General features: G+C 37.3%; 1 protein-coding gene across 1 annotated transcript; it reads left to right on the top strand.

Moving 5' to 3' along the window:
* The first annotated feature begins 5,413 nt into the window (after window positions 1–5,413).
* Window positions 5,414–24,581, top strand: LOC109937955 (SEC14-like protein 1). The gene is made up of 10 exons (XM_048593327.1): window positions 5,414–5,557; window positions 7,084–7,215; window positions 10,558–10,686; window positions 13,598–13,841; window positions 14,215–14,324; window positions 16,304–16,493; window positions 17,773–17,861; window positions 23,513–23,583; window positions 24,124–24,295; window positions 24,396–24,581. The coding sequence occupies exons 1-10, from the start codon at window positions 5,447–5,449 to the stop codon at window positions 24,564–24,566; spliced, it is 1,419 nt and encodes a 472-aa protein (XP_048449284.1). The 5' UTR covers window positions 5,414–5,446; the 3' UTR covers window positions 24,567–24,581.
* Window positions 24,582–25,000: the final 419 nt, after the last annotated feature.

Genomic DNA, 25,000 nt, shown 5'->3' with positions numbered 1-25,000 from the left:
GCCTGCTGTGTTCATCCAGCTCTACACCTTGTTATCTCAGATTCTCCAGCATTGGCAGTTCCTACTATCTACTTGCTGTGGAGGGTGTGCAGCAGACATTCACAAGGCTGATATCAGGGATTGTAGGATTGTCCTGTGAGAAAAGATTTTGTTCGACTGGACTTGTGTTCACTAGAGTTCAGAAGGATGAAAGGGGATCTAATTGAAATGTATAAAATTCTAACAGGGCTGGACAGACTAGACACAGGGAGGATGTTTTTCCAGGTTGAGGGGCCTAGAACCAGGGGTTATAGTCTCAGGATACAGGTTACATCATTTAGGACTGAGATGAAGAAATATTCTTTCTATAAAGAGTAATGAATCTGTGAAATTTTCTATCACAAAACGCAATGAAAGTCAAGTTATTGAACATATTCAGGAAAGTTTTTTTAAGATATTGAGGGCATCGGAATATATAATTCAGATAGAGGATCAGCCATGATTATATTGGATGGCGGAGCATGCTCAAAAGGCTGAATGGCATACTCCTCCTAGTTTCTATGTTTCTAATATGTAGCATTCCAGGATATTTGCTATTTAGTCAACATTATGGAAACTTTTTGTTTTATGTCTCCTGGTCAATATCCCTTTAAGAGACATCTCATGGTATCATCACTGTATCGTAGCACGTGACTGAGGATGTAAAGTTCTTGGACTCCGTCTTGCCTTGGATCACTTGAAACGTAACACTACTGGAGAATGGTATAACATAATAGACATGAGATGTATGGGCTATTAAGCTAAAGCATGTAAGGCATGTACATAATGGTTGTAGTGAATGTCTTTTGGATTTTTCAATATCATGCTATCCATAACCAGATGCATATGTTACAGGAGATAACTTGAGCATTGCCGCATCAGGTAAAACATCATGTTGGAGGCCAACTCATACTAAAAATGGATTTAAAATGACCAGATTTTTAATGAATCCTCTCAGTTGTTTGAAAACTCCTAATGAAAGCAATTATTGCCCCTGCTCCTGACCATGGGTAATGCGATCCTAATAAAATATTTAAATTGCAGTGCTGAGTTCAGAATTACCATTATTTGGACTAATTCTACAGGAACCCATTTCTATGGATGTAGAAAATATGTATGACTGTAAAGTTAGGATAATTTTTAAAAGGCTGCATTGGCTTTCTTCATGCTGTTGGTGCAACAGTAACAGAATGATTAAACATTTGTACACCTGTCTGAGTAATCTGTACACCTGTCTGAGTAAGAAGCCTTACTGAGGCAGACATTTTTTGCTGACAGTATAGTAGTTTTATGAAAAATTAATTTTGAGGCTCATTTCTTTGTAACAGTTGAACAAAAGTACTTTTCATTGTTGATTTTTGAATTCATTGTTTGATGGAGTGTTGATGGATCATTTCAGAAGTGATGCAGTATTGATAGATGTCAGTCAGTGGGACCAGAATGAGCTAAATGAAAGCCATTATTCAAAATGGCATTATTCCAGCGTTTATTGGGGTTTATTGAGGTTATATTGAATAATCTAATTCAGGAAAACTTTAATTACTAGAAAAGGGACATTGGTGAGAGTACAGTGCTTCAATTAAATTATGCCTTTTAGATCTTTAATGTAGGTTGTTAATTTGCAATTAATGTAATTGGACAAAAGTATTCTGACAGGTTTCACCAATGATTTTAGTTAAATAAGCTGATAACTGAAATCTACATTTTACACATCACAGCCTTATGCCTACAATGTTTGCAAAGAATTTTGTGTAGACAGGTGTCAATAAGTATAGAATACCCTTCAAAATTACTGGAAATCCATGAGTAATGGAGAGTGACTTCCAAGATCTGTCAATAATTGTGCCTTATCACGAGATCTGTTCATCTGTGAAATTGTACCCCATATTGAACCTCACTTTTAAAACGAAATAAATATCTGGTGTATTGCAGTCATATCAAGTTAATTTGCCTTAACTTTCAGTGCTTGTATAAAGTAATAACAGGAGGGATCTGCCAATGTCAAAGATTCTCCAGGAATTCCTAAACCCCCAACTGCTCAAAAGCATGCAGAGCAAAGATTTACTACTACAGTCAACAACAATCATGCCAACTAATGCAGAGTCAAGTTTTCTCATGATCTTCGCCTGTGGAAATTCTGCCATTAGCATCAGAATGCATGTCAGACAGGGTTTATGTGAATTCTGGTATCTAATTTAAATACTGTAATGTCTTTCACAGTTTTGTTCTTCACCTGTACCCGGTCATTCACATTGGGACACAGCGTAGTGCTTTTGATCATCTAGTTTTGTACCCAAATAATCCTCTTTTATGAGTGTGGACCGTGCTGATTCTCCAGTTTGTACAAAGAGTCAGGTCTCAGAACTCCAGCTTACATACAGAAGCTGTTCTGAGATTCTGACATAATTACATTAGAGTTTTGGTGAATTTGTGCAATGCACTTACACCAAAAGCTTTATTTTTATTGTTTCTGAGATAGTAGCCTCTGCATTACCTCAACCATAGGGTTGCTGTCCGAGAGAGAGATGATTGGTAGTAGTTTAACCTGAGGGTCACCACGTTTCAAGAGAGGACCGAGGTTCAGGAGAGTCTTTTATGTTAACCTCCAGCTGGCGAAGGAATTGCCCCTACACTGTTGGCGTCACACTGCATCGCAAATCAGCCGTCCAGCCAACCGAGTTAAATGAATTCCCACATCGCTGAGGTTAGCATGAAGTACTCTCCTCAACCTCTCCCTTCGCCTGAGATGTGGTGGCCCTCGGGTTAAAACACCCACCATATGTCTGTCTCTAATGAGACAGCATTTCTGTGATCTCTAAGACTTTATCTTTACCTTTTATACCCCCACTGCATTTTAATATGTGTATGTATAATACAGTTATTGTAATCAGGAAGAAACATTTCTGATAGTTATTGAACATTGTAGCACTTCTAATTGAAGTAATGATAGGTTATCTTTAATGCATCAATACATAATCTTTACACAAGATGATGTAACACGTACATCACCTTCCCCAAATTAATTTTTGAAGTTGTCTCTCCTCTCAGAGGGTTCCTCACTGGGTTTATGAATACCTAGTATGATTAGCATCAGTTTCTGAATATAACAAATATAAATATAACAGATATCTAACAGTATATCTGGCTTTGGGATTATGGAAATAGTTTAAACTTTTTTTTAATAAACCACGAGGAGCTTTGTTCCTTAAATTTTCAAAATGCATCTTGCAATAGTAAAGTAATTGCTCTTGACTTGTCTTCATGTGACAACTGTGTGAATGAAGATATTTAATTTCAGCTTTGGCTGGAGATTGTCAAAAGCCACTGGTGATGCCATGAATCACAGTCGTATTAAAACACATTTCATAAAGTTTTGAATACAATTGGTTGCGTTATAAGTTATTATATGGGTCATGGCCTGGACCCTGGCTCCAAAAATTATTGTTCTTCTCTGGGGGACTCCGTTGTGACATTAATTTTGAGCCATGGGTATGGTATTTGTAACGCTTTCTTGATTTGCCATTGTAGGAAATGTTCCCAACTTTTAATGTTAAGAGCTATCCACAATTAATGTCTTTCACAATGACTTGTGTTTACTCTTCCAAAATGGTGAATGAAGAGCATTTTAATGTTAGAAGTAAAAGTGATGTATTGACACTGCCTCAAAAACTTTGTACTTTTGAGGAAACGAGGAGAGCTGTCATTAACCCTTGATGTTCTGTGTAATAAACAATGAATATGTGAGTACTTTATTTGCAACTGAATCTATGGTAAAAATTCTGTAGCAAAAGAGATTTTGTTGTTACAGATTCAAATATATTTTGGGTATGGTAGCATAGCTGTAACATTACTAGATTGATAATCCAGAGGTTTAGACTAATGATTCTGAAACTTCAACTGAAATCTTACCAGGTAACTGAAAAAATTTAAATGGAGGTGAGCACTCAGACGGACCTGGTTACACATGTGGCTGTAGCCTCCCTATTGGTGCACCTATATGATGATAGTCTGGCATCTATAGCCATTTTTTAAATTTGCAGTTTATAAACTTGATGAGACAATGCTACAGGATGGATTGGGACCTCTGTTTAACTGTGACATCAAGATCCTGGCGAAATTATGCTCAAGCCTTTCTTTCAGTCTAACAGAAGATCTAATGGAGACATCCAAGTTGTTCTAAAGTTTCTGAAGTCATACCAGACTTAAAACTATCACAGATGCAGCCAAAAGTGTTGAGTTTCTCCAGCTTTCTCTGTTTGCTTCAAATTTTCAGCGTCCACAGTATTTTGCTTTTATCCAAATTATTCATTTAGTAAAATAATTCAATTTATGAATATTTCGAAAGAATGTCTGATGAGATCAGAACTTATATGTTACAGAGAACTGATAGTATGGTCCATGACCTGTCAGGTTATGTGAAACAGTGATAATAATTATGGGGTGAGTGGAATTCTCTGATTTCCAAATAGACATTTCACAGCATAGTGCTGTTCTGAGACTTGCAGACCAATAAAAGACACCATTTTATAATTTTAAATCAAGTACAAAGATGACTTTGGAAATTGTATATAGACAAATCTCAAAAGTGGCAGAACAAGTTGAATAGGCTGTTAAAATAGCATATAGAATTTATAACTCAAAGTTGCATATAAGGCAAAGAAGATCTGCTAAGAGACCAGTAACAAGGCCAAAATTTACAGAGATCCCAATAAAAATGCAGGTGACATGAGAACATTCATTTATACATCAAGTTATTGTGATCTAGAATGTGCTGCCTGAAAGGATTGCGGTAACTGATTGATTGATTGATTGATTTTAATATTCAGAAGGAATCGGACAAATACTTTTTAAAAAAATGGGATTAACGTGCCTGAGCAGGGATGGGGGAATAATTGGATGGTTATACAAAAGACCAAGCCCAGGCATGATGGATCAACTGGCCTGGTTTCTGTGCAGTATCATTCAATTATTCTGTTTAATTACTGGCGTTTACCATAGTCTCAGTGAACCACTAATGCAGCCATTCCCTTTCTTTTCAGCTAGAAAAAAAATGTATATATTAATTTGTAACATTTGAGTTATTATTTACCTTTTAATGGGACTTTAAGCCTTGGCCGTTATGCGAGACATCACCAAGAAGAGTGTAAGATAATGTAAATCAGCACATAATGACTAGGTAATTTACAAGTGCTTGAATTCTAAACGTGGCTACATTCCATATTTCAATCCAGTTTCTTTGAGTTTGCAAGAATGTTACTTATTTTAGTTCCCTGCTGAAGGATAGGAAGAATTCATGTTCCTTGCAGATGTACTTGCTCAAGCTTGCAGGGAACTTGTGTAATATAAATATTTCAATATGTATAATTTTATATAATTACCTTGTCTCTAGGCTTATGAAAGGCGATTCCCAACATGCCCGTTAATCCCGATGTTTGTTGGAAGTGACATTACCAGCGAATACAAGAGTGAGGATGGAGCTATTCACATTTTAGAAAGGCGGTGCAAACTGGATGTAGATGCCCCAAGATTACTGAAAAAGGTATGGCTAAAACAATCAATTGAATAAGTTCAAGAATGTAAATGTGCAAATAAGAAATGTTCAATAAGTAATTCTGGAAAGAGAAGTTATTATGTAGAGAAATCTACATTAAAAAGGTATCTTAAAATGTTGAACTATGATCTGTAACCTAGCTTATTCATTTTTGATGCCCTACAGAATATTTTTGTAATTTTTTTTACTTGCACTAAATTACAAAGATATTGCTGCTGTGGACATTATACCACTCTTATTCTTATTTGATGCATTACAATGCTTCTAATTTTCTCCAACTTTTGTTATTAATTAAGCAAAACCATTTTTTTTCTAAACCTCCTTTCTCGAGCAGAATCAGTGTTAGCTGACAAAGGGTTGGCACAAATTGTTATTTGAAAGCATCACCATCTGCTGGCAGAAAGTAGTGTTACAGTTTTGAGCTAACCAAAATCAAGTGCCTTGGGTAGGCATTGTAGAGCAGTAAGTTGTCCAGTTGCTTCAGACATGTGGAATGCTTGAGCCATTCTCCAATTAATTGATATGTCCTGGATATGTTATACTGTTCCCTCTTCTTTGTACAGGGAACATTCATCCATTGCTGTTGGGAGAAAAGGACTATCATAGACTTTCTCATTCAGAAATCAATGTTATCTTGCGATAGGTTATTTCAGAGACTTTGAAGAGGAGACCTATGGGTAAATAAATATACAAAATTTAGAAAAGGGTAGGGCAGAGGAAAAGCAATCATCTGTTTTCAGCATTTGAGGGTTCAAGACAAAGTGCCAGTAAAAAATGCAAAAGATTTGGATGGGACTGTTTCTTTGCCCAGAGTGATCTCAGGCTGTAGACTTCATTTTGAATTAATAAATGCTGCCTCAACCATGTCAACATCCAAGGTTAGATAGGGCAGCCTGTCGAGGAATAATGAAAATAATTCAAAGGTAAAAGAGATTAAACCTGTATAGACAGTAAATGCTGAAGTATTCTGTTTGGATCAAATAAACTGTTTTTGTAACTTTGACAATTTCTGTGTATCTGTTGGATTGATCCATTCGTTGTTAAATTCCATGATCTATTTTGACTTTATCAGAACTTGAAAGTGATATTCTGTCATTAAATATTGGATTTGTTCTAACAACTGAAGTTTACATGATTACTAGTGAGAAATGTTGCGTTAAACTTGTACTACACGAAAGCTGTAGCATTGTTTTTTTTATAACATTTCCACTCAGTCAGTCATATTTACAGATTGGTGCTTGCTGGTAGTGTTTTTAACATTTTCTGCAGCTATTCTTGACCTTGATTGCTTTGAGGATTATTGATGTTTTATTTGTATGTTTGAAATCTCTGGAGGAGTAAATAAATAACATGCACAACTGCTTTCATTGCAAATGTAGTTATCCAAGTTAGTTTTGTTCATAAGCTCTGTGATTTATGAAATATTGATTGCCATCACCATGAGATATTTGATATTGTAATTATATTTAACAATTATACAGATGTATATGACAAAGCTGTTTGATGTTATCCAGATTGCAGGTGTTGATTACATCTACTTCATTCAGAAGAACTCCTTGAATAAGCAGGAAAGGACATTGAAGATAGAAGCCCACAATGAAACATTTGCTAATAGAGTGGTCATCAATGAATTCTGCTGTTACACGGTATGTTATCAGTTGCAAAAATTTTGAATGTAATTAATGTAACCAAAATCTGGGCTCCCGGAAACTTTATCTCTTGAAATGAGGGAAACTAGAGCGTAATTGAAGAATTGAGGAGGAGAGCTAAAATTTCATAGCATGAGTACATGTAAAAGTGCTGTTATATACTTTGTCAATTTGTGTATAGATCTATCAGTTCCATTATCCTTGAGGTTCAGGCTGGCTGTTGGTGTTCAGGTTCAAATTATAGTTACCTTCATGCTCTGTAGCAAATATGTTCATGCTTTATAAGTCTTGCAGAGCACTTTCACCTACAATACTGAATGCATAATGTATAAATCACGAACAAATTCTCTGCACCAGTGCTGTGGCTGCTCATCCAGTATCTATTCCAAAGTGCGCAGCAAATGTAAGAATACAGCCAGATACTGTTGTCCCCGTTACAACACAGTTTACACTGTGGCTAAGGAAACCAACAGACTATAAGGGTAGAAAGGTGAAAATGTATGCATTTGAAATATGGAAAAGGAATGAAGAGCATCTTGCAAATTTTAATCCTTTCACTGATTTCGCCTATGATGACTCATAGCACAGTAAATATACAAATTAGGCTTTTTGAATACCCTAACCTTTAATATTAAATTTTAATCTCCTTTATAATTAAGTTATATTTTGCATGCTTCTTTAACGTATAGTGCTGCAAAGGTAGTGAAATTGTGAAAATTTTGAACTATATTTAACTCTTTGGCTGCTGATGGCCCCAGAGAAATGAAACCTAGTTCCTCCAGACAGTTTTAACTTTTAATTTCAGGCTGAGATTGAAATAGTATTAACATCACAGATATATAACGAGGAAATGTTTGTATTGTGATATTAATGCACACATCTCTAAAGTAAACACTTTTATACGGATTGATTTTAACAATGTCAAAGCTTAACATTTGTCTTATTGCTGAATCATAATATTCTACTGTACGAAACACCCTTTGGTCCATCGAATCTGCACCAACATAAAGAAAACTCTAAATCAACTCAAGTTTTACTTTCCAGCACTTGACACATGACCTTGAGTATTCAAGTCCGCATACAAATACTTATTAAAGGTTATGAGTTACCTGCCTCAGGGCTATCCTCCCAGGCAGTGCATTCCAGATTTCCTCTGGGTGGAAAAAAATGTTTTCTTCAAATCACCACTTAAACTACCTGGCTTTCATTGTTATTGACCTTTAACTAAGGGAATTACTGCTTTCTATCCATGAAACCCATGCCTTTATAATGTTATACACCTCAGTCAAGTCCTGTATCAACCTTCCCTGCTCCTAAAGAAAACAAACTGATCTTATCCAGCCTGTCTTCATGGCTAACCTGCTGTATCGTAGGCAACATCCTGGTGAATCTCCTCTATTCCTGCTCCAGTGCAATCACATCCTTCTGATAGCATGGTGACCAGAACTGCACACAGTACTCCAGTTGTGGCATATCCAAAGTCCTGTAAAACTCCAACATACCCTCCCTGCTGTTATAACCTATGCCACAATTGATAAGGACAGGTGACTGATATACTTTCTTTAACTACCCTATTAACCTGTCCTGCCAGCTTCAAGGATGTCTGGACAAGCACCTCAAGATGCCTGTGTTCCTGTGAGCTTCCTAGTATCCTGCCATTTATTGAGTACTTCCTTGTTCTGTTATTTCTTCCAAAGTACTACATCTTGTGCTTATCAGGTTGAAATTCCATCCTCCACTGATCTGCTCATCTGACTGATCTGTCTATTTCCTCTTGTAACCAAAGACTTTCTTCCTAACTGCCAACCACATGGCCAATGTTTGTGTCACCCACAAACTTACTTATCTCCCTCACCTTTCCACCACCACCGCAGCATTATCCATATTCTTTATATAGATTATGAATACTAGGGGACCTAGGTTATGAGTTTCTTGCCTCAGAACTATCCTCCCAGGCACTGCATTCCAGTTATCCTCTGGGTGGAAAAAAAGTTTTCCATGATGTCTTTGGCATTGCCACTGGACATCAGCTTCTACTCCCACTTCTGTCTCCTTCACTAAGCCAGTTTTGGATCCAACTTGTCAAATTACCGTAGATCCCATATGCTTTTGCCTTCTTTATCAGTCTCCCGTGTGGGGCCTCGTCAAAGGCTCTGCTGGAATCCATGTAAACTGCACTACCGTCATCTATATTTCTGGTCACTGCCTTGGAAAGTTCAATCAAATTTGCCAGGCTTGATCTTCTTCCTGACAAAAGCCATGCTGACTATCTCTAATCAAACCTTGCCTGTCCAAGTGGGGATTAATTCTTAAGAGTTTTTTAAATAGTTTTCGTACCACTGAGATGAAACTCACTGGTCTGTACTTCCCTGGTTTATCTCAGGGACACCCTTTTTGAAAAGTTGAACCAGGCTAGCTGCCCTCCAGTCCTCTGTTATTTCCCGTGTGCCAGAAAAGTACTAAAAAATTGGGTCAGAGCCTCTGTAAAGTTTCTCCTTGATCTCTTTCAACAACCTTGGATAGAGCTCATCTGGACCCAAGGGTTTGTCCACTTAAAAGCTGACCAAAACCTCCAATACCTCCTTACTCTATACGATAAAATTGTTCAAGAACCTCACAGTTCCTCTTCCAGAGTTCTGTACCTTCCTCCTCCTCCTCCAAAGTATTTGTTTAACATCCTACCAGTGTTCCCCAGCTCCATACACAAATTGGTCTCTAATCGGCCCTACTCTTTTCCTGGTTATGCTCTCCCCCTTGATATACTTATGGCATATCTTAGGATTCTCCCTAATCATGGCCACCAATTTTTTTCATGCCTCCTCTTTGCTCTCTTAGTTGCTTTTTTTAAGTTCACTCCCCTGCACATTTCTTTACTTGGCTAATTTTCCTCCTTAGCCAGTCCTGAATATTCCTAGATATCTATTTTTCTGTGGACATGTTGCTCATACTTGGCACCCTAAAGAGAACATGTGGGCCCTGGCCTGTCACCATTTTCATTTTGAATGTCCCCCACCATTGTTTTGCTGTTGATTTACCAGAAGTAGCCATTCCCAGTCTAAATTGGCTAGATCCTGCCTTATTTTAATAAAATCTGCCTTCCACCAAGCCAAAGCTCTTTTTGTAGGCCATCCTCTTCATTTTTCACAACAAGCTTAAAATATACGTCATCATCACTAACATGCTGTCCCACAGCCACATCAAACACCAGTCTGGCTTCGTTACCCAGAATTACGTCAACATTGCACTGTCTCTTGTGGACCTTCTATATTTTGAGATGAAAAGAACTGTTAAAATTCCAAGTTGTTCCTGATGTGTCTTATTTTATGTGCTCATTGTCAGGTTCACCAAGAAAATGAAGATTGGACCTGCTTTGAGCAGTCAGCAAGTCTTGATATCAAGTCGTTTTTTGGATTTGAAAGCACTGTTGAAAAAATAGCAATGAAACAGTATGCCAGCAGCATCAAAAAGGTATGTTAATAAATGGTATTTTGGTATTTCAAGTAGATCCTTCAGACAGATTCTCCTTTGTCTTTCTGGCTGTAGTGATGTTTGCGTTGACTAGAAGTACTGTGTCAATATTCACAATGCAGGAGGTACCTAGTCGAGAAGAAAATACCTAAAAGCAAGGCTGTTTATTGTATAAAGATTATTTAGCTTTATGGTAATTTTCAATAAGGTTCAGTGAAATGTCTGTGTATTAGAGTCAAAGTCATAGAGATATACAGCGTGGAAACAGACCTTTCCATCCAACTTGTCCATGCTGAGCAGATATCCTACATAAATCTCGTCCCATTTGCCAGCATTTGGCTCATATCCATCTAAACGCTTCCTATTCGTATACATATCTAGATGCCTTTTAAATTTGTAATCATACCCGCGTCCACCACTTCCTCCAGCAGCTCATACCATACACGCACCAGCCTCTGTGTGATAAAAATGCCCCTTAGGTCCCTTTTATATCATTCCCCTCTCAACTTAAACCTGTGTCCTCTAGTTTTGGATCACCCATTCCAGAGAATAGACCATGCCCCTCATGACTTGTAAACCTCTAACAAGCCTCCGATATTCCAAGGAAAACCCTGTAGCTCAAACCCTCTAACCCTAGCAACATCCGTATAACTCTTTTCTCGACCCTTTCTAGTTTCACAACATCCTCTATCTAGGAGGGAGACCAGAATTGAACACAATTCTCCAAAATCAATGCCATATAAAGCCGTAACATGACCTCCCAACTACTAAACTCAATGTACTGACCAATAAAGGCAAGCGTACCAAACGCCGCCTTCGCTATCCTATCTACATGTGACTCCATATTTAAGGAACTATGAACCTGCACTCCAAGGTCTCTTTGTTCAGCAACGCTCCCCCCGGAACTTGCTGTTAAGTGTATAAGTCCTGCCCTGATTTTTCTTTACAAAATGCAGCACCTCACATTTGTCTAAATTAAACTCCATCTGCCATTTCTTGGCCCATTGGCCCATCTGATCATGATTACATTGTACTCTGAGTTAACCTTCTTCACTGTCCACTACATCTCCAATTTTAGTGTCATCTACAAACTTAGTAATCATACCTCCTATGTTTATGTCCAAATTGTATAAATAGCTGACAAAAAGCAATGGACCAGCACCGATCCTTGGGTACACCGCTGGTCACAGCACTGAGTCTTAAAAGCAACCCGCCACCACCACCCTTCAGTGATATGAGGCCCATTGTATGGCCCAGAACGTATCCCTGATCAATTACTCATTCAAACAGCGAGGAATTGCTATTCCTTATAAATGAGATTTGAATGAGATTTCACAATCCACAAGGTCACTAATGTCTTGGAGTGTTTGCTGAGACATCTATGGAATCTATCTTCACCTCATTTAGTATTTGATGAGTTCTGTGGGTGTAATCGATCTTTAACTTTGTTAACTTTGAAAAACTAATAGAATTTATATATATATTCTACTAATGTGATGATTGCAAATACTGTTGATTTAATTTAAAAAATAAGCTTTAGTGCATGGCTCATGTACAGTTGATGATTTATAATTGCTGTTGGCAATCCTTATTCTAATTTGATTTTAAATTTGGTGTTCTATGTCAGAACCATATTTCGGAAATGTGAGACTGTTCTGTTGCAGTCACTTTAAAATGCATATTGGTAATCCCCTTTTCACAATTACCCTGCTCACCTGTAGCAACTTGTGTCACCAGAGCTCCTTGAATTGCCACAAAAAGGTGGAAAGAATAGCCTGCTGCTGATATTCTTGGCTCATAGCTCCTACTGAGAGATTTTCGAGAATTGTATTGTCAAGTGACTGACATGTTCCTGTGAATGATTTTTCTTTACGATCATGTATTAATCAATTGGTAAGCTGTCTTAAAGGACAGGAAAACAAAATACAACTTTGACCATTATGATAGCCATAGACATCAAGATCACCTTTGACAAAACTGCTGACAGATTTTTTTGCTGTAACTAGTAGGTTGAATAAGAAGGAGCCAGTGACTTGTGTATTCAGATTTTCAAAAGAGATTAACACAAAATTAGGTATTGTGGGATTAAGCGTAATGTATTAGTATTGATTGAGAACAGAAAACAGGAGTTTGAATAAATGGTACATTCTCAGGTTGGCCTCAACAAGTAGGATTCAACAAGGATCAATACTTAGATTTCAGTGTTTGTAATCTATATCAATGATTTAAATAAAGACATGGAATGTAATGTATCCAGGTTCGCTGCTGATGTATGGTTAGATGGGAAGGTCAGCGATGGGAAATGCAGAGAAGGTTTGTACTCAACTGCTTTTTGAGATGAGGGGCTTGACAAAGTGCATAGAATCTAGCACACGGGATTACGGTGTCAGAGTGAGGCGTTGACTAGTTACGATGGAGATGAGACAATCATTTCCTCAGAGTTGTGAATCTTTGGAATACCCGGAACCACAAAATGTGTGTATTCATTCATTGAGTATATTCAAGACAGATGCTTATAGATGTTGTTATACTAAAGAAATTTAAGGATATTGGGAAGAGGAAGTTTAGGCAGAAGATCAGCCATGATCTGGATGTATGACATACAAAGAACCCTAAGAAATAGGAGCCCTTCGGTTTTTAAGATTTCAAAATGGTTCTGTCTCTGAAATACTTATCCAGAAAGGCCTTCTCAAAGGACCGAATCTCTAATTATACTTACATCAATGAAATAGTGGAGAAAAATATTGGTATCAATAACTGATGATACGGTCTTCATATACCTTCTATTATTGCAGATTCGCTAAGTTCTACTCAAACTGACTTAGATTCCACAATGCAAAAATGTTTAACTGTTGTATGTGATATTTTAATATTTCAACTGCTATGAATTATATTTTTGTTGTTTTTAAAGGGGAAAGAAATAATTGAATACTACCTAAAACAGCTAGAGGAAGAAGGAATAACTTACGTACCACGGTGGACACCAACAGTAAATACTAATGTCGAAAAGACGGTTTCTGTGCAGAAATTGACCTCCTCTCCAGCTGTGGCCATACCTGGCCGAGGTGATGCAGTTGTAAAGGAAGAACACGTTAACAAAGACTTGATTGCCGGTTCCAATAATTCACCTGATTCTGTCTCAGGAACACCTGAAGGTGAATAATTTAGGATCTCAGTGTTTTAACTGTAAAATTGTACCTTTATTTATTGATGTTTATGGAATTGTCGCACAGTCTGAAACTATGTTTTAATCTAATTTTATTGCATTTGGGTTCTTGGGGGAAAAAAGGTTCCTTTTTCTATGAAAATTTAAAGCTAAGTTGAGAAATATGCATTTTTTTGTAATGCCCTTGAAGTAGATGTTCTTGTTAGCCTGGATATAAAAAAGCTGTTGTAAAGTATTCAGAAAGTAACATTGTCTTTCTATCAATCTGAAATAGATTTTTGGTAGTTAACTGTGTAATGGACTTCCAGGCGAATGAAAATAATAAATGGATGTATCATTTCACACTTTTATTGTTCTTATAGATAAACTAGATGCTGATTATATCGAGCGTTATTTGGGTGACTTAACACCACTGCAGGAAAGCTGTCTCATTCGACTTCGAACGCGGCTTCAGGAAGCACATAAAGGCAAGGTAAGAATATAGTAGATTTAATGATCTGCTGAAATAGCAAGGGCACAAATTACTTTACCTCAGTTTGTTCATTACTTGATAGATATTGGCCAAGGCACTAGAGATAACTCCTACTTTCCCTTCAAAATAGTGCCACGGAATCTTTTACTTCTATCTAAGTAGCCAGACTGAACTTTGATTTAATGTTCCATTTGAAAAACAAACACGTCTGAGAATGCAGCACACCCTCAGCACCACACTGAAGTATGAGCTTTGATCCTTGTGCTCAAATCCTTGTGTGAGACTTGAAACCACTGTCTTCTGACTCGGGTGAACTACCAACAGGTCATGGCTGAACACAGCGAAGGGATTAGAAGTGCAGAAATGACCCATGCGAATCATTCCTCGGTTGAGGAACTTGTGTTCCATGTTGGGGAAGTTGGGACTCTTCCTTGGTCAGGGAAAGTTGAGAGAAATTTGATAGAAATTTAAAATCACAAGGGAATCATGACCATTTAGATAGGCAAAGCTTCCATTGGTGGGAAGATTAAGAAAGACAGTATGGAAGATCAAGATAATTGGTGAAAGAAGCAATGGCGACATGCAAAAAAAGTCTTTTCATGTATCAAGTAGTTAGGATCTGACATGCATTGTCTGGTGTGGAGGAAGCAGATTCAATCAAGGTATTCATGAGGGAGGTGGATTATTATTTGAGAAAGAATGTGCAAGGCTATGGCAAAAAGGCAGGGAAATGTAATTAGACTTAATGCTTCTCTGGAGAGCCAGTGCAGATGTGACTAGCTGAATATTATCCTCCTGTGGTGTAACCTTTCTGTAATTCTGTTTGTTATCAGGGAACTTTATCTTTTCAGTGCACAGTAGGTCAAATGTTTTAGTTGTTTTTGTGTTAGGATAAACATGACAATATTCTGTGCAGATAACATAATAAAATAGAAACTTGGGTTTTATATATCAAAATGGTAGATTTTTGAAATTTTATAGGAAATTTATTTGATTACTAATTTAAGTTTTAAAGAGAGAGTAAATGTAACCAGGTTTTCTTGTCAAATATTGATAATGCACACAGCTTGATAACTGATTTTTGTTTATCCTGAACTGAGCTTATCAGAAAACGTGACTACTTCTCAAAAGTAACCAACAATAGGATCCTTGTGGAAATACTTGAAACAGAGAAAGTATTATAAAAACACAAGTGCTTTTTCTCCTTCCAATAATTATAATAATTTTTTTTATACACAAGCTTGTCCCTTTCAGGGAGATTTAGTTTACATTCGTAGAGCTTGGTTCTTTGAACTGGACCTTGGATCAAAGTTCTTTGTGTATAATGAGTTGAAATGCCAGAGTGCTGAATGCTACTGGATGCTTTTTATGATCTCATTAGCACAATCTGTCACGATTATGATATTTCCCAGCTTCCGTATGAAAAACTTCAATTATTTTACCAAAATTTCCACCTGTAAATGCAGGAGAAAAATCCAAAACAATCTGAATAAGTCAAAAATTCAAAAGGTGAGAAGAATGGAGTGGGTGGCGCAATATAAGGAGGTCCCATTGAGGAATGTTTTACAGAACAATATGTGTTGAATGTGAAGTAGCAGTGGCTCCCCTTGACTTCTCACCTGCTCAATGGTGTCACTGTCTCTTTGCCCTGTATCATGCCTTTTTTTTTAAATTTTTGTTTTGTGAATAATGCAATGTGACAATTCATTATTTTACTTGCACTGATAAATGTGACTTTTACTAATCATGTTGCATTTGGAACCATTTTAAAATTTTATTAATTGTATTTTATGAAATTCAATATTTATAATGCAGTCAGGAGACTACGATTTTAACTGTGAGATTTGGTTATGGAGCTGTGGTACTTGGATAAAAGTCTGATCAAGGAAACATCGATAAGGGAGGTGTTGATTACATTCAGACAATCAAAAAATTGCTTCCTTCTTTCATTTGAGTAAATTTAGTTATCATGTTGACAGATCCCCAAAGATGAGCACATCCTACGGTTCTTAAGAGCACGTGACTTCAATATGGATAAAGCAAGGGAGCTTCTGTGCCAGTCTTTGACGTGGCGCAAACAACACAAAGTAGACTACCTCTTGGAAACTTGGACACCACCTCAAGTGCTGCATGATTATTACACCGGAGGATGGCATCACCACGACAAAGGTATGCCAGATTTACTGTATATACAATGTGATACTTTCATCAACAGTGTGATAGTATTTTATAAATTTTATTTCCCTAAACAGAACTAGACTATATTCAGCATCTAGAAACTTAATGATAGCATTATGTTTCTTAATCAGTGTTGAAGTGTTACTTTTAAGTGGCTAGTTTCAGCCTTGAATCATTATTGAAGCTTTCTAATGATTGAAATACAATCTAAAGTGAGGTTTGTGCGTGTACTTTGTTAATATTTAGTTTCAGTATATCCTCTGTATGCGCAAGTTCACGACTTGCGAATTCACCTAACTGCACCAACAAGTAAGTAGCAACAAAATTCATCATCCGCGGGTAAACTAGTATATCCATGATTTTTAACCTGTATTTTCAATGGGTTCCACGCTCTCAAGTTTCATCATTCACAGGGGGTTCTCAGAAATGGAACCCTCATGTATACAGAGGAATGACTGTAACTTGCATATTTTGATACAAAGTTAATTGTTTCAGTTTTTTAGGAAATCATCATATGCTTGTGCAAGAACTAGTCCCTTTCTGGGCTAAGTTTAGGCATTAAACTTTCTGCTTGTCTAACTTAGCTTCCATGTTTCTTCTGTCAAAGGGAGTACAGCGTAGCTGGTTATGTTGATATTTCGAGTTATTGTGGACTATTTTCCACTGAGGTTATGGGGACTAAGCTGAGCTCACTGCTGGAAATGCATGTTTGTCATACTCTACATTTAAATGGGGATGCGAGTGGTGGGTGTTCAGCACTTCTCCCACTTGAAGTGATTTGGAATGCTCACTTCCAGCATTGGCTGGAAAATTGGAAAAAGTGGTCTAACTTGAGCATTATAAAATATTGTCACTGAGCCACATAGGTGATATTAGAGCAGATGGTCAAAGAGAGAGGTTTAAAGGAATGGCTTAAAGAAGGAAATAGGATAGACGGGCACTGAAATTCAAGGAGAAAATTCTCGAAGAATGTTGGCAGCTGAAGGCATGGTCACCATGGAGCAATTAAAATCGGGAATGCTCAAGAGAGTAAAAATTAGTAGAGTGCAGAGATCTTGGAGGTTTTGGGTTGCAGGAGATTAGAGATTGAGAGATCAAAATTGTGGAGGATCTTGAAAGTTTCATTATAATATGAGTGCTGAGTGTCTCAATTGGATACTGTTAGGACTAGAATCCTTAAACCTCTTCAGGGAGATTAATTTCTAATTTGGTATTTTGTACATTATAGTTGAGACTGGCAAAACAGTTTAATGTTGTTTTGTTCTTACAGATGGGAGACCCTTGTATATCTTAAGACTTGGGCAGATGGATACCAAAGGGCTTGTCAGAGCACTTGGAGAGGAAGCACTGCTGCGGCACGTAAGTGTACTTTAATCATTTTACTTTCTTGATTAAATTGACTTAATGTGTATTTCTAGTGTTCTCTCTGTTGAATTAGTGAAACTCTACAATAAAAATACCATTTCTAGTTTCTAGCTAATTATTACTATATTTAAAGTGACTACTTTATACAGCATGTAGAATTACATTGTTTTCACATTTTGGTTATTTGCCATTGTGAAGAGGATTGAGAATTATCAAACTCCTATCTGATAGAAGAGCAGAGAGGAATGATGATTTTATTCCTTTACTCAGGGTTAGAGTCAAACTTGGATGGCAGAGGTGCAAATTGTCTACAAATCCAAACTGGATTCAATCTTTACAAATTTTATTCTGGTATTTTCGTTGTAGGAGCAGTAAATACATGAAATATTATTTGGCACAGCAGTGTTATGATGGACTGTTTAGAAAACTTCACCTAGTTGAGTGAATGATCTTTAAGCCATTACAGAATGTTCATGCATATATGATCACAGCAGGCTTTCTCCTTTCCCTAATTCTGCTAAAAGCTAAGTATACCAGAGCGTTATCTGTATTGCCAATGAAATGACAAACTTGGCAGAGTTCATTTAAAATTTCATCCACTTAATTGAAAGACTGCAATAAATGCAGACTTCTGTGCAACAGAGTGATGAGTTTTTAAACTGTAAATGAAGCGATGTACATAGTGATTTCAATGCTTTCCTATTAGCAACACAGTAGTGCATTTATTACTTTATCCCAGTATTCTAGATTGGGCTTCATTTGTGCCATTTGTTTGACTTCAGATAACATGAATTGTGTTGACTGAATTTCTGAAAGATAGATGCTCACCAGAGATTTTTAACTGCCACAATTCTATGACATTATTCCCATGAAATAAAACTGAAAATAATTGGAAAATATAACACACAACTATTAATATAGTGTTTTATTTGTCAACTTTGGTAGAGTTTCATTATGCAATTTATAGTTTCCTGAGATTATACTTGAAAACTTTTGTAGCAGACTGAAATTTCTCAAAGTTTCTGGTATTCTCAAAGAGCATGTTACATAAGCCGTTGAAGTAATCTTGTTAGGCTTATAGCCTGATTACCTTAACAGATGTAATCAGTTTAGAACAGAGCCATATTTTGGATTATTTCCAAGTGTATAGGTCTGAATCACTAGATTTTCTGTTGCCAATTATGGATAAACAGTTGACAGCTTTTGATGATATGATTATGGAAGTTATGATGCCAAACTGCAGTATAGGAAATTGTCTACCAGACATTGCGGTTAGACTGCCAGAAAGTAATGATCAATCAAAATGTAGTTGTGACCTTACGTTTTACCCTGAGTTCTTTATCTTTCTCCATGCCCCATGCTATTTCATTGAGGCAATTATTCTACGTTTAACTAATTTCTGTCCCCAACTGCCATTTTGAAGAATGTCAAAGATGGCATTTTCTGTGCACAAAGAAGCATTTTTTTCTGTGTTTAACGAAATTTTCTTCATAAAATAACAAATAAACTTGCGCTTAAATTAATCTACATAGCATAAAATTTATGAATCCAAGTATTATGCAGGGCAGGGGAGTTATACCAGAAAATCAGCATCAGTTGTAAGGAATCCATTAGTGCTGATCAGAGGGAGCCAGTAATAATTTGTAAACATAGAACATGGAACAGTACAGCACAGTACAGGCCCTTCGGCCCACGACGTTGTGCCGAACTTTTACCCTAAACCTAAGGTCTATCTAACCTCCACCCCTACCTTATACTATCATCCATATGCCTATCTAATAACCGCTTAAATGCCCCTAATGAGGCCGACTCCACTACCCTCTCTGGCAATGCATTCCACGCCCCTACCACCCTCTCTCTGAGTAAAGAACCTACCTCAGACATCTCCTCTATATCTACCTCCACTCACTTTAAAACTATGACCCCTTGTAATAGCTACCTCCACCCTAGGAAAAAGTCTCTGGCTGTCCACTCTATCTATACCTCTGATCATTTTGTACACCTCTATCAAGTCACCTCTCATCCTTCGTCATTCTAAAGAGAAAAGCCCTAGTTCTCTCAACCTTTCCTCGTAAGACCTTCCTTCCATTCCAGGCAATATCCTAGTAAATCTCCTCTGCACCTTTTTCAACGCTTCCACATCTTTTCTGTAACGAGGCGACCAGAACTGGACACAATACTCCAGATGTTGCCGAACCAGGCTTTTGTATAGCTGGAGCATAACTTCACAGCTCTTGAACTCAATCCCTCTATTAATGAAAGCTAACACACCATACACCTTCTTAACAACTCTATCCACGTGGGTGGCAGCTTTCAGGGAACTGTGGACATGAACCCCAAGATGCCTCTGCTCCTCCACACCGCCAAGAATATTTAACCCTGTATTCTGCTTTCAAATTTGTCCTGCCAAAATGAATCACCTCACACTTTTCAGGGTTAAACTCCATGTGCCACTTCTCAGCCTAGCTCTGCATCCTATCAATGTCCCTTTGTAACCTAGAACAGCCCTCTGCACTATCCACAACTCGACCCACCTTAGTATCGTAAAGGCTAAATAATGTCTAACATACATGGTTGAATTTTTTGAAATGATCGGTATGCACTCAAATTGTCAGGGATATTGGTGCCTCACAAGGATTTGTATTTGTGCCCCTGTTCACAATGTATATGGGACTAGATGAAGGATTGGAGAATACAATATCTGTTTTCACTAAAGATATCAAGCTATGTAGCATTATAACTTTTGTAGATGGGAGCAGAAATTTGCCATGTGGCATTGATAGAATGAGAACAGACTGGCAGGTGGACTTCATTGTGGGGAAATTGTGATGTCATGCACTGTGGATCAGAACAAGATCAATTAAACTCTTTACTAAATGATGGGGTGCTTGGAACTGTGTGGGAGCAGTGAGGTTCTGGAGTCCAAATGGAGAAACCTGTAAAAGGCTAATAAAGTGTTGGCTTTTATCTCGGGAGTGATGCACGTACTGCAGTCATGGCATACATATAAATGATCCCTTTAATTAAACACACAAAGGAGTATATGGACAAAATTTGATACTGGACTACATAAGCATTAGATCAGATTATTAAAAGTTTGGTAAAAACCATTGGCTTAAAGGGGTGTCTTAAACAAGAGAAAAATGGTGGAGACAGCTTGGAGAATTACTGAATTTAGGGTCTAGGCAGCTGAAAACACAGCACCATTTCTAGATGTGCGAGGCAGGTTTTTCACACACAGGGTGGTGAGTGCCTGGAATGCGCTGCCAGAGGTGGTGGTGGAAGCAGGCACAGTAGCAGCATTAAAGAAGCACCTGGATGAATACGTAAATAAAAAGGGAAGAGAGGGATATGGATCCTGTAAGTGAAGACAGTTTTAGTATGGAAGGGCGAAATGTGTTGGCGCAGGCATGGAGGTCCAAAGGTTCCTGTGCTGTGTTGTTCTTTGTTCAGCCGCCTGAATGGAATTTTGGAATACATGAAGCCAGCGTTAGAGAATTCAATCTAGACATTAGACCGTATTGTAGAGCTAGAGGAGGTTATAAAAGTAGGGAGGAATTTGAAAATGAAGGTGGAAATTATTATTCCAAGATTTTGGTTGACCTGAAGCCAGTATAGATCAGAAAGCACAATGAGCAAGATACAAGTGAGGGTACAAGAGGTAGAGTTTTGAAAGACCTCAGATTTGCATTTCGTGGAATGAAAGGCCAGACAGAAGTGCATTGGAATAATCAGTTCTAGAGATCACAAAGAAACAGACCCTGCTTCAGCTGATAGAGTCACATGATATAACGGAGGTGGAAATAGAATTTCTTGATGAGTATCTGGATCATTGTACTGGTGACAAATATGGCACAAGTTTTGCATGCAGTGTGGTTCAGCCTCAAAGGTTTCCAGGGAGAAGAGGAGTTGGTGACAAAGGAAATGTTGTTTGTGTTGAAGATAAAGGAACAGTATATGTTTGGGAAGCAAAAACGTGCTTAGGAATTTTGCAAATAAAGAGAAATGATATGTCATTTTCCAAAGACCGAGGGCTCAGGATCAATTTTATTTGAGGAGAGAGCTAACAATAGTTATCAGTTAACATGGGAGCCAGGAAAGAAAATTGAATGGCCACTAATTTATTAAATTAAGTTCTAGAGAGCAAGAGATAGATGTAATGAAGAAATAATTCAAGGTCTTAGGTTTGAAGTAGCCACCAAAGCACCTGTGGACAGAAGTAGGATAATCAAACCTACATAGTTGGCCAGAGTGCACATTCAGTCAAGGTTCTGAAGCTTTGAAATACATGCAGGATAGAGAGGACCAAACGTGTCTTGGGTGGGGAAATATTTAATGTCAAAGTTATATGAAGTTGTAGAAAACGGACAATAAATAGAAGACCAGGTACTGAGAGAGAAATGATGCATGAATTTTCAAAAGTTTTCAATATTTTCTGCATCTATTACATTTCTGTTGCTGGAGCCAGGACTTCTATAGCTGCCTGTGGATAACACACTTGGGAGTCGATGCCAGTAACTCTTGACAGTTCAACTGTCAAAACAGTGGATCAAAGCTTGTCCTTAGCTCAGAGGTTGTGTCTCTAAAAAAAGGCTAGCCAGAGATTGACAGATTTCTTAAACAACAGTCTCTAGTGGCTTGTCTAAACAATCAGAACGAAAACAGCTTTCTTGCAATTGTTCTGAACTGTGGGACAGATATGTATCCTTACCTATGCCAATATTGTTTCTTTTTCAATCTGAGGTGATTAATAGTCAGCAGTGTTTAAATCCAAAGGACAAATTCATCCAACAAGTAGAATTACTAATGATCAATGCCACTGGACAATCCTGTCCCCAGTGATGACAGATCTCAGATTTTCTATTAAATAAAACCACAGTTCAGCAGAAGAGACCAAGGATACTGTGCCTTTGTAATGATAGCTGAGGAGCACAAGTATAGATCAACGTTATGGTGACCGTATTCAAATCAATTTCTGCCAGAAGGATGGAAGTAACATTACAGCAGTACAGAGGTCTGTTTAGATCCCATTTAGAAGACTGCATTCATTCCAAGATACATACAGGTGGATATATTAACTTTGGAAGAATGTACTGTGCAGATTCACCAGAATGACATGAACACAAAAAGCATCAAAGTATGAGAACAGATTGCAAAACTTTTTATTCGCTAAATATAGAAGATTCAGATCTGCATCTAATTTTAAGATAATCATAAGAGTTAATGGAGTATTTTCTCTGGTGGGGCAGTCTAGAACAAGGGAACATAACCTTAAAATTAAAGCTACACCTTTCAGGGATTATTTCAGAAAACATTTTCTCACACAAAAAAGTGGAAATCTGCAGCTCCCTTCCCCCAAAAAACTGGCGAGACTAGGTTAGTAGAAAATTTCAAAACTCACTCGGCTTTTATTTGGCAAAGGTATTAAGAATTACAAGACCAAGGTGGAAAGGAGAAATTACCTTCAGGTAGGATCTAATTAAATGATGCTCAATGTGTGAATGGCTACAAAAGGAAATAGTTTTTCTTAAAAAGAAACTCTTATATGAGGGTATTTACAATTAAAACAGTAATTTAGAAAATAAGCAGAAGCTTTAAATGGGGTTACACAAACTTACTTCGTTGATGCTTTTGCTCTGAATCAGGTTCTTTCTATTAATGAAGAAGGATTAAGACGATGTGAGGAAAATACCAATGTGTTTGGAAGACCAATCAGGTAATCACAAGTTAAATCTTAGTGCCATTATCAATTAGTACGGGAGGCAACAGACTGGTGGTATTATCGCTAAACCAATCCAGGGACCAGGCAACATTCTGGGCAGCTGGGTTCAAATCCCACCGTGGCAGATGGTGGAATTTAAATTTAATAAAAATATGGAATTAACAGTCTAATGATGATCATGAAACCATTGTTGATTGTCAGAAGAACCTGTCTGGTTCACTAATGTCCTTTAGGAAAGGGAACTGCTATCCTTACCTGGTCTGGGCTACATGTGACTCCAGACCCACACAAATATGTTTGACTTTTAACTGCTCTTAAGGCAATTAAGGGTGGGTAGTAAATGTTGGTGTAGCCAGCGACGCTTTCATCCTATGAATGAATAAAAGAAAACGTACACAGTAATTAGAAAGGACATTATCTGAAGAAACTATTTCATCTTTGTATACTGCATATCTATTATATAATATATATTATCTTTAACTTCATCAGTATCTCAAATTGTTCTGATCTTAATTATTCATTTTTGTTTAATAGCTCATGGACATGCTTAGTGGATTTAGAAGGCTTAAATATGAGACATCTATGGCGACCTGGTGTTAAGGCACTGTTGAGAATCATTGAAGTTGTTGAAGCTAACTATCCGGAAACACTGGGTCGATTATTGATCCTTAGAGCACCTAGAGTGTTTCCGGTACTTTGGACTTTGGTAAGTTGTGTTTCAGCATCTGAGAAATAAATCATGAATTGTTTCATGTTTAAATTATCATGCATTGTAAATTGTGATATACTGCCCTTTTTGATTCCAGGTCAGTCCTTTCATTGATGACAATACAAGAAAAAAATTCCTCATTTATGCGGGCAATGACTATCAGGGGCCTGGAGGTCTGGTTGATTACATAGATAAAGAAGTGATCCCTGATTTCCTTGGAGGAGAATGTGTGGTAAGAATTCACAACACAATCAGCTTTGATTCTTAGGATGCTGTGTCATAATTTATTAAAATTAACAACAAAGAAGCTCTGTTGGGTCTAAAATAAGAATCTTGCAAGTCGAAGTGGATGTCACATTGCATTTATATATAAACAGTTGTTTTTTGAGCTACTAATACCAGCAATTGAATATGACAAAAAAAGTTGCAGACTTTTCTAATGACAATCTTCCTGAAATGTTGATGCTCCACAGATACTGTTTGACTTGTTGAGTTTTTTCCAGGTTTTCCTGTTCTTAATTTAGTGCTTCACTAATTTAATCTTAGTGCTTTACTGAAAGGAAAATTGAATGGAGTTCTTGACTAAACTAAATGAAACTATTTCAAAGAAGGAATTTTGATTTATTGTTATCTTTTCAAACTGGTAAGACCTCTGTAAGGCTGTTTGACTTGGAGTTTTTTTTGATTCAAAATAGTGGAAGG

The sequence above is a fragment of the Rhincodon typus genome, unplaced genomic scaffold (genome assembly GCF_021869965.1).
Source record: "Rhincodon typus isolate 14 unplaced genomic scaffold, sRhiTyp1.1 hic_rhity00002672, whole genome shotgun sequence".
NCBI classification, from domain to species: Eukaryota; Metazoa; Chordata; class Chondrichthyes; order Orectolobiformes; family Rhincodontidae; genus Rhincodon; species Rhincodon typus.
The sequence above is the reverse complement of the archived record's forward strand: the minus strand, read 5'-3'. Positions and strand labels throughout refer to the sequence as shown.